Source organism: Gordionus sp. m RMFG-2023, chromosome 2 (genome assembly GCF_954871325.1).
Source record: "Gordionus sp. m RMFG-2023 chromosome 2, tfGorSpeb1-WG-v2, whole genome shotgun sequence".
In the NCBI taxonomy this organism is placed as follows: domain Eukaryota; kingdom Metazoa; phylum Nematomorpha; class Gordioida; order Chordodea; family Parachordodidae; genus Gordionus; species Gordionus sp. m RMFG-2023.
This window is the reverse complement of record NC_088776.1, coordinates 50,236,238-50,247,110: the sequence shown is the minus strand read 5'-3', so window position 1 is coordinate 50,247,110 and position 10,873 is coordinate 50,236,238. Positions and strand designations below refer to the sequence as shown.

Sequence of the window (10,873 nt, the reverse complement as noted above, 5' to 3'; positions counted from 1 at the left end):
TACTTATATAATTTTAAAATGAAAAGAAAGCTTAAAATTTAGCATAATATATTCAAAATAACTGATTAAAAAGGACTATTATATATCTAAAAAAAGGTAAACTTTAGATAATATCCAAAAGTATTCGAAGGATGGGGGAGGGGATGCGAATAAAGTTGTTGTCACTAGTTCTAAAACATTCTAATGATACACAATAAGAATTTTTAGTAAAATAATTTGGTAAATAAATTTATTATATATAGTAATGGTATAATATATAATCGAAATGGGTAAACAAAATAATGCATTAGTTGTGTCATAAATTTAATATTCATATTATTAAAAAAGTTATTTTTAATATCAAATTAAGTCTAAAAAAACATAAGGAAAAAAAAGTTTAAATAAATCTTTATACATAATATAAGAAAAATTTATGGGAGGGAAGAGATATAATAAAACGATGAAAAATAATTTTTAAGAAATTCATGAAATCATTTTTCTAAACGCACTGATGAATACATGTAAATAAATGTGGTCAATATATTTAATGACATTTAATCACACGTTAAAAAAAGCGGAGAAATTATGAATAAAAACAAACAAAAATTGTAATTTCATATTCGGGGAATAAAGAGTTAGGATGCAATGTAAGTAAATTTTCTCCTTCAAAATTGTGTTGTGAAAGGGAAATAGAATGTTTTTTCAGGTAAGGATGCGACCTTTTTTAAGTGGTTCGAGTGAATATGGAGTCTTGATCTTTTTCATCACTGAAAAGGGTTCATTTGTTGGTGGTGCCACTGATTAATAATAAAAAAATTATAAATCGTACAAAAGTAGGCTAAATTATGGTTAGAGATGTACGATTTCAGATTTTCGATTCTAATATATGTAAAACTGAATATTAGGATCAGTTATTCTTACAGATTTTATTGGGTTTTAAAACCGGTTCCTTATATATAACAATTCGGTAACTCACTGAATCACGGGGAAATTTTTAACATTATTTTTTTTTTTAAATTTAAAAATTTTTTTTATTGTTTGGTCTGGTAGAATGAAGTCATATTTTAATTTTAACAATTTAGCTATAAATTGTCTAATTTGGTATTTTAATAATTTGAGCAATACAATTTTATAAAATTATAATGACTGAAAACAATATTATATATAAGAATATCAATTAAATTATATTTAATTTTATGGGTCATTCAATTTCAACAATTTTAAACCTAACGATGCCCAAATTAAACAAGTGCTTACTTTTAAATCTAAAAATAACTATTTCTTTTTTGAAATGTTAACCTTTTTCCATAAAATTTTTTTTATTCTAATAAGTTGATTAATTATTTAGTATTTGATTTAATAGTCCTTACTATTTTATTGTTTGTAATTTATGCGATACAATTTTAATAAAATTATAATAACTGAAAACAATATTATATATATGAGTATCAATTAAATTATATTTAATTTTATGGGTCATTCAATTTCAAAGATTTCAAACCCAACAATGCCCCAAATTAAACAAGTGCTTACTTATATTTTATAAATCTAAAAATAACTATTTCTTCTCTGAAATATCAACCTTTTTCACAAAAAAAAAATTATTCTAAAAAATTGATTAATAATTTAGTATTTGATTTAATAGTCATAACTTAATAGCTTCATAGAACACGCCTTGTTTTTATTGTGAAATTATGAAAATTTTCACAAGTTTTTTTAAATTTTTAAATATACTCCGTTTATTTATTTATTATTTTATATAAAAAAAATAATATCAAAAATTTCCCCGTATTCAGTGAGTAACCAACTGTTTAATAGTACAGAAAATTCTTATATATTCTCCTTTTAAATATATAATTTAATACATGCATACTAACTCTCTCTATAATTACGATTATGTAAATATTTAAGCATCTCATAAAAAATTCCCTCCAAAACAATATTCTTGAAGTTGTGGTTTATGGCTATAATCTTTATATTTATCATTTGACTAATTTGTTGCAATTTGTGATTGACTTTTAAATACTGAATTTTATTGAATTAAAATCAATATGAATGGTTAAATTTTTTAATAGCACCTTTAAAAATGATCCAATACCATACTGAAACACAGGTATTAGTGTTACTAGTTAATGGACAATCTGGTTCTTCTCTTTTTTTTACTATTGAATTCCGAATTGTTAATTCCTTAGGACATATTTTATATTTAAATTATTTTAATATCTACGTTTAAAAACCTAAAAAAGGAACATGTGCAAATTGAAATATGCAATTCAGACCTGAAGCCTGGCAAAAATATCTGGTCAGGCCAGGCATGTGAAAGATATCTTTGGACCAGAGTAATTTTTCATTCTTTTTAAGCTTAAAATTAGGCCAATCATTGTAGTATTCTTTCATAAAATATTGACTAATTAGCGTAAATAAATCTTTTCAGAAATGCCCATGGGTAGGTTCTGGCCCATCTTCAAATCTAATTATAAAGCTGTGTCCTACAAATAAGAATTTAAAGGTTATTTTTCATATGAGCCCTATCTAAATTTTAAAAAATCTAAACTTTAGTTAAATTAATTTTAGAAATCAGTTGATTCTTAAAATAATGTCAACTTCATGTATCGTGCATCTCTATTATAATGATAAAGCATGATAATTTGGAGCGAAAAAAAACTAAAAAAAAATTTCAGGTAAAGATACAACCTAGTTCTTTAAGCGAATGCATAGGCTCACTCTTTTTAGTCGTCGAAAAGGACACATTTATTGATGGTGAAGGGGTTACTAAGTAATAAAAAATTTAATTTAGATAAAGGTAGACTGACTTTATTTTAATTAAAAATATGAAAAGGAACATATTGTACAAAAATGATATAGAAAATATTCTTTACAAATTGCAAATAAAAGAAGACTATCGATTTTTATTTTAAACACTAGTTGGTAAACTTCGTACTCTAAAGTTTTGGCCCCCAATCACATATATATTTTTTTCTCTTACTAGAATCCGAATTGTCCGATGATGATGGCGCTAAAAAAGCCTTGACACCATCGCCATCCTTGACAGAATTTTCGTTGATTTGGTCGAAATCTCCAGCATCTTGATTAGCGGGATAGTGAATCACATTCACAGGACCTAATTTTTATGTGTTGTTTTTTTTTCTTATCTTATATTCATCTTTGATTTTATATGTATAGTGAATTGATATTTACTCTCTATTCATTTCTAGTATTATAAATTTTAAAACGCGTATAAAGGCCTTATGTATTTATCAGGGACCTGCAGGCCTGGCCTAATTTTTTTTAAAATATATCTGGGCCGGGCCTGAAATTTTTTTAAAAAAATATCCGGACCAGGCTGGGCTATATATTTTAATACCAAATATTTGAAATCGCTATTATTAGTTATAAAAATCAAAATTAAATATAACATTTTTTTAAAAAATCCGGGCCAGGCCTGAAAATTTTTTATTTTAAAAAAACTGGGCTGGGCCGAAAAAAATGTTGAAAAAAAATCCAAACCAGGCCAGAATATTTTTTAAAAATCCTGAGCCAGGTCTTTTTTTTAAATGGTATTTATGCAGGTCCCTGGTATTATAATAGGAACGTGTAATAAATAAATTTTGTAATTACCATTTTGATTGTTAATATCTTCTCTGCCTTTACTCCCACCTATGTCCTCTAATGGATTAAATTGTGTCCCAACATCCAATTTCATGTCAAAATTTCCGGCTACTGGCAATGAGTTATTCTTATTGTTAGAGGCTACTGGGGTAAAGTAAGGGTGAGACATCGCTTCCCGAGCTGTGAGTCTCTTTGCATGGTCGTATATGAGAACCCGATCAAGGAAGTCTAGTGCTTCAGGTGAAACCAGGTGAGAATTTTCTGTATGAACGAATCTTTCCCAACGCTTTTTAGAGTGTCTTATAATGGAACGAGTTGGGAAGATTTAAGATTAAGGAATGTATGATTGCAAGAGAATTTAAGGCACAAATAAAAAGGTTCAAGGAAGAAGTAGTGACATATGGTTGAGAGGAGTAAATAAATGAAAGATAGTGACACCTGATAAGAGAGAATCAATGTAATTAATAACTAATACTATATAATTTAATAAATGATTAAAATTTGTGCCTATTATAAATTCTTCACATTAACTACTAAGCTATTTTCTAGCATATGATGTATTTGCCAATAAACAGATTATTATGAATATATAAAAAAAATAAGGTAAAATAAATTTACCTCCCCAATTTCTCGTTGAACCTAGGACTCAATTGAATTTCGTATTTGTCCAGATAATCGTATAGTTCTTCTGTCCCTAGAACTTTAGCTATTCTAACAAGCTTTAACATAATATTTATGAGACATAAAAATAATATCTCTGATTAATTATACTGTCATATTTAGATATAAAAATTAACCATCAAGAAATGGTGGTAAGCTAATTATGTGAAAGGCGCTCACTCATAAATAAGATTTTACAAAATTGATGGATAGTACATGTCATATTGGAAGGTTATGCAAATAAAGATTTAATAAAATTTGATATGCAAAAATCGTTAGTAGATAGTTTAATATATTATATATTGATTTGTATATATAACATTTGTTTTAATTTTAACAACCATTGTTATGCAAATTCATGGTTATTATATATCAGAGTTGTTAAAGGATCTAGATACTCTAGATATAAAAATGTGGTATCTGTATCTAGATAGATTTTTGATTAAATAATCTGTATCTAGATATTATTTTACACGTTGTATCTGTATCTAGATCCATTTAAAAAGTATCTTTTAACAACTCTGTTATATATAGTGTAAAACAAAATTCAATTTTAGGTTCTCTTCTGCTTTATTTCTTTTGCAATTTCAATTGAGCAAAAGATAGTATGTATTATTAAATGCAAAACCCAACAAATGGGTTCTCTGAGCTTCTATTACTGCTTATAAGCTAGCAATTATAATAACTGTAATGAATGAATAGTGGTATGGTTTGAAATAAAATGGAAAAGGTGCCAAATCAGGGTTGTGTTATATTAAGTGGATGATTTCTTGATGTAGTTGTTATATAGATGCCAGGTAGCACTGTTGATTAAGTAAGTGGCTTCTTTGGTGTTAAAAAGCCCAATTCATGTTGATTTTAAAAATTAACCAATCAAGATTTTAGCCAAAATAATATTAAGTAATAGAGAATTGTAGTTGTCTAACCCTTTCTCTCATCTATGAGCAAATCCAGGCTTACGTAATTATGAATAAAATCTTAATTGGGTCGTTTTAAAAATATACCTAAATCAGGATTTGAACACCCTTAGTTGTAAGTTATATATTGCTATAGATTTAAGGCCTTAAAAGTAATTATTTAAGAAATAGTGAGAACTAGGTTAATTCAAAAGAGAAACTACTGTTTCCTATATAAAATATTCATGGAAACTTATGCCCATATCACTGATTTATATTGCAACAATTTACTATAGTAAAAATTATTTATCTATATAAAAAAAGCCCAAAATTATATTAATTTTATTTTTTGATTTGTTAGTTTACAAATTATTTAATATTATTGATTTAAATTAACTATCTTGTGAAAAAGAATTGGAATAACAAAAATAATTAATAAATGAGAAATTTAAGAATTAAAAAAATAATAATAAAATTTTGGATTGTTATTGTTTGGCAAAGTATTGCCTTTGGTATTAGTGCATCCCTTAAAATAATATAAATCAGGGATCAGTAGGCTTAAAGTCAGCTTTTATTAAATTGGAATGATGCTGGAAGAAAAATGAACAAACTAGTCTGGGCTAATGGAAAGGTAAGCAGTCTCAATTTTTAAAATTATGTTGCCAAATATTGGCCAATAAAATTGCTTCAATAAATTATTGCATGGACTTAAGTGGGGCTTATTTTTGAAAATATTTTTTTAATGGGCTGTACATGCACTTAACAATAATAACACTTATTATTTGCATTTTATTTAACATTTCAATATAATTAATAGCATAACTTTTGTCCTTATATGAATTCTAACCATGTTTATCTATGATGATATACTAATGGTTTAAAATTGGTGTTGTTTTGGGATTATTAAGGTCGATTTGTCATGAGCTTCATAATATTTTTTATATCACTTTTTTATTTTTTGGAAGTTTCTAAAATTTTGTGTAACACTTCTGACACTTACACTCCATCATTGGCACTAATTGAATGTAACTTTAACACTGCAAAAGTTGTGTTAAGTCTAAACATTCATGTTTATTATTAAAATTTTGAAAACCAAAGTTAAAATATATTAAAAAATGTATATTTTATAAGATAATTTATTTAGTAAATTCTAAATTTTCATGATTTTTATTGATAACAGCAATTTTCAATTATAATTATAGTATATAGCTTTTATTTAAGATAATATCTAGGAAATTTTTCTAACATTTAATTTAAGGCTACTATTTTGAAAAGTAATATAACAAGTTGTGACCATTTTTTTGCAAACAAATAGTTTGTGTAACTATTTCCCACAGAGTAACATAAAAATAATGACAAGAGGTCACCAGGGAAAAAAAGCCCAGTGTATGAGCAAAGCAAAAATAGCTTAGAGCCAGATGAAAATTTTTTAAATGATAATCAGGCAAATTTATGTCATTCCCTTTCATGAAAAAATTATTACAGGCAGGGGCAGATAACTAAAAAATAATTTTTATCCAGTGATGGTAAAAATAATTATGAGGTATAGGCTATTTAGTTGTGACAGTTTATATCAATCTCTAACCAAAATGCTATACCTTCTAAGTAACATTTAAGCACTCAATATAAGCAATAAAAATTAAAACTTGGTCATCATTATCATGCCCATGGAAGAAAGGTTCTTTACGAAATATCATACTGGCTAGCATGCATCCCAAACTCCATAAGTCTAAGGAATAGTCATATTGCTTGAAATATTTGTTATGTTAACATTTATATTCAGGTTTTGATTTTTTAAATTATAAATGTAGGGTGTGTATTATTTAGAAAAAAAATAAACTTCTAATCAATTTTTAAGATACCCCTTATTAGATATGACTACTAATCAGTCACATAGTATATTTTCTAGCCTAACTTAAAGGTAAATATTATTTTGGCATGGAAATTTTAATAGTGCCTTATAAGTAACATTCCTTTTATGTAAAAATCATTTATTTAATATAAATTCTTATGCGAGTATTTAATGTTAACTTTTTCCAATATTTCAAAATTGACATTTTTCATAATTTTTAATTAGATTTTAACCTTTATCATATAAGGTTTGCATGATCTTAAAAAATTCCTAAACATATATTCACACAAAATGTATTTAACAAACAATTTTTATTAGCATGGAGACATAGTGTACAATAGAATTTCACACATTTTATAAGTGTAATGCCTTTGCTTAGTAGATTTATTCACCTTTGTCGAGCATCTTTCCTTCTGGGAAATGTTTGATTTTTGCAAATATATGTTGATGGTACAAAAGATGTAAGCCCCCTTCTTTTTTTTATCTAAGTAAAAATATAATATATGAATAAATAAAAATAACCTAATAAATTTTATGCACAACAATATTGCTGGGCGCTCATAAATCTAGTTCTGTTATTGGTCTTCTTCCAGAATATTTTCCTACTCAGAATGTACAGCTCAAACTTATAGGCAAATCCAAAAAAGCAAAGAATGAAGAATTGAAGCCCCATTTGTGAGGCTTCATTGGCATATATTGTTTTAAATGTATATGATCAATTGAATTTGTTCATTGATTGATAAGTATTCCCCTTTAGGAATTATACGAAACCTATTTTGAAAGTGATTCACACTTGAGAATACTTTTATAAGCCTATTATGGTCATTGACCCTTTGATATAAAATTATTAAAATGAAGAATGGATCAAATGCTTTGCAATTTTCTGATAGTCATAGTCTTTTTTATAAGGTCATTGCCAATTACATCCTTCCATTAGTCTTTTATGAATGGTAACTGGACAATTGACATGAGAATATGTATATTTCTTAACCATTATAGTAATATTTATGAGTTCTTTAATATTTGGTTGATTCAAGAACTGTATAGTTGTGGGTTTAAGCTAAACAATACCTTTAAATCAAAATTATAAGCTATATTTTGACAATTACTATAACTCAATACATCTTTTGATATTTAGCAAACATAATAAATCGATTATATCTTTAACTTTTTAAGTATATTTATAAGTGTAAACAAGTCTTGGTACAGTAAGAAAGAATAGAATCCCAAATTGCAAATTTCCCACGGAGATCAAAATAAAAAAAAGAGATCAAAAGGTCATCCTTTAAATACATGGGAAATATTGAAGGAGTATATATATATCTATAATAGTAATGAAATGGTGACTTTTTATCAGCATTATATGGGAAATTATCTAAGGGTGATATTGAACATGAGCACAAAACCAAAAAAAATGAATAGAGCATTATGGGAAGAGTTGATTTATTAGACAGCAATATTGGTTGGTCATAATATAACCAGATCCAAAAAGTGGTATATAAGATTTCCAACCCCCCTTGTAAATTCATGGTTATTATATCATTTCAATGTGTGAAAGCCAAAAAGATGGCAATTCGAGGTTTTCTATTTCAGAACATTGCCAATAAACAACCTCAAGAATGTGTCAAGTTGAAGCTACAATTGAATTGAAATGCAGACCTACTTTTTGTTAAAAATTTATTAGGCGATTATTTATTTATTAGTATATAATATTTCTCTTAGCTACCTTTTTTTTTACTAACAGATATTCATAAGGATCTATTCCTAAAGTGGATGACAATTTGATAAAAATGCAAATATCCACTATTTAAAGTAATAACACATGTGTTAATGAGATTCAATGCAAATGCCTTATTTTATTTCATACAAATACATAAAATACAATAAATTGTTTGTTAAATTACATTTTATGACTTATAAGTAGCATACATTATTAGGATCAAAATAAAATAAAAATTTGATCAATTATTAATTGATATACCAAAGGGACAAATGGAATAACTGGAAACTTTTTCAGGGTGCCAACATTATATGGCAAAGGGTTATAAATCAGAAATGCATCGATAGCTCTTTTTTTATTGATATCCATATGATCATGGCCAAAACTGATATCAATTATTTAAAAAAAATTTGTTAAGTAAAAAATGTTAAAATTTTTTCCCAGTCTCCATTTCCATAAAACATATATTTTGATTATAAATTAAGCCATAAAAAGGTCATTTAATATTAAAGAAACTTGCCATACTAATTTGTTCTTTTATGTTTATTATTTGTAATAAAGATAATTTTGCAACAAAATTTTAAGAATGATAAGAAATAGGAATAAAATATAAACTTTTTCTTTTATTCTTATAGAAAAAAAATTTTGTAGGACAAATAAAATTTTTAATTTATGAATGTTAATTATAATTTTGGGTATTGGTATGGTAAATATGTAAGTTGGAATTAAATTAAGGAATTAAATATGTTATCAAAAGTATTTTAATAATTAAATTTATAATATTAACCAAACATAATAAATTAAATGATTTATATATATTAAATTAAAACTTTGGTGTTTTATATACCTGATAATCAACTAATAACTCTGGACCTTTAAAATATCTAGATGCAACTCTAACATTATATTCTTGCCCAGGATGATAAAATTCAGCCAGGCCCCAATCTATTAGCCTTAGCTAGATTATATATAAATATATACAATAAGGTATTATATAATATTTCATAAAAATAAATTAAAAATAATTAACAAAATATACCTCTCTTTTCTCATGGTCAATCATAACATTATGAGGTTTAACATCTCTGTGCATTATTCCCTGACTATGGCAATAATCCAAGCTCTAAAATAAATTATATTAAAATTAAATGATCTGTTGAATATTGTTTACTTTCAAGACTTCATATAGATAATATCTGATATCAAAATCAGTTAAAGTTTGATATAATTGCTAAATATTTTAATAAATTTTTAAATATTTAATTAAATTTTAACTTTAAAATCAGTGTTGTTGATATATTCAAATATTAGTGCTGGGGTCCGTGACTATAAGAAATTAATTTAAGCTACAAAATTTATATATTAAATACCACTGGATCTTTAACAACATCTTTGAGATCTATTATATTAATGCCACCACGTAAATTTTCGAGTATTTTTATTTCCCGTTTAATTTTCTTCTTTTTCACTGGCTAAAAGAGAGTAAACTGAAATCATTTGATATCATACTTTTAATATTTTAACGACACATTTTTCATTGTTGGTAATGTTGACGGCCTCAAAAACTTCGCTGTATTTCCCCCTACCTAATTTTTGAACTAATTCGTAATTGTCTTGTTGTCTGAATACAAAGTGAATAATTAAAATATATTATAAAAAATTACCCCCACGTTATGACATGCGTTTCATAATCCCAATATTCTCTGGGTTTATGAACGTTGATATCTTCATAAACTCTAGCTCGACTAGGTAAGGGCATTATGCTTTATGTAAAATATGGCCTTGTTATTTTTATATTTACAAATATTTATTTTTCAAACGATCCATGATTTCATTATAAATAATAAGAGATAGTGTTTGAGGCGTATGATAAAACGAATCAAATTTTTTATAACTCATCCATTTAAACTTTATTAATTTATATATTTAATTTGAACACAAAAAATGATCTCATCTAATTTTCAAAGTTTTATTTAATAATATTATAAACTACACAAATATTTATTTGAAAGATTATTTATATTTATGTAGTTTCTAAACTTAAGGACCCTAAAAAAGACGAAGAAATGATAGATTTATAGGAATTTTTTTAAATTTATTTATATATTTTTTGCATTTCTCTAGATATCGGTTGTATATTGTGACTAAAATATTATT

General features: G+C 25.8%; 1 protein-coding gene across 1 annotated transcript; it reads right to left on the bottom strand.

Moving 5' to 3' along the window:
• Positions 1 to 278: 278 nt before the first annotated feature.
• LOC135925028 (casein kinase II subunit alpha-like) lies at positions 279 to 10,594 on the bottom strand. The gene is made up of 13 exons (XM_065460164.1): positions 10,381 to 10,594; positions 10,226 to 10,337; positions 10,087 to 10,188; positions 9,992 to 10,042; positions 9,888 to 9,947; positions 9,756 to 9,839; positions 9,564 to 9,674; positions 6,791 to 6,892; positions 4,207 to 4,307; positions 3,598 to 3,887; positions 2,966 to 3,100; positions 2,674 to 2,751; positions 279 to 776 (listed from the first exon to the last, which is right to left on the bottom strand). The coding sequence occupies exons 1-13, from the start codon at positions 10,473 to 10,475 to the stop codon at positions 682 to 684; spliced, it is 1,416 nt and encodes a 471-aa protein (XP_065316236.1). The 5' UTR covers positions 10,476 to 10,594; the 3' UTR covers positions 279 to 681.
• Positions 10,595 to 10,873: the final 279 nt, after the last annotated feature.

Excerpts from the sequence above, each read along its gene's own strand:
- LOC135925028 (XM_065460164.1), bottom strand. The coding sequence starts at position 10,475 with ATGCCCTTACCTAGTCGAGCTAGAGTTTATGAAGATATCAACGTTCAT. Across the intron at positions 9,948-9,991 it reads TCAACAACACTGATTTTAAA|CAATTATATCAAACTTTAAC; the intron begins GTTAAAATTTAA and ends TAAAATATTTAG. Across the intron at positions 9,840-9,887 it reads ATCTATATGAAGTCTTGAAA|AGCTTGGATTATTGCCATAG; the intron begins GTAAACAATATT and ends AATTTATTTTAG.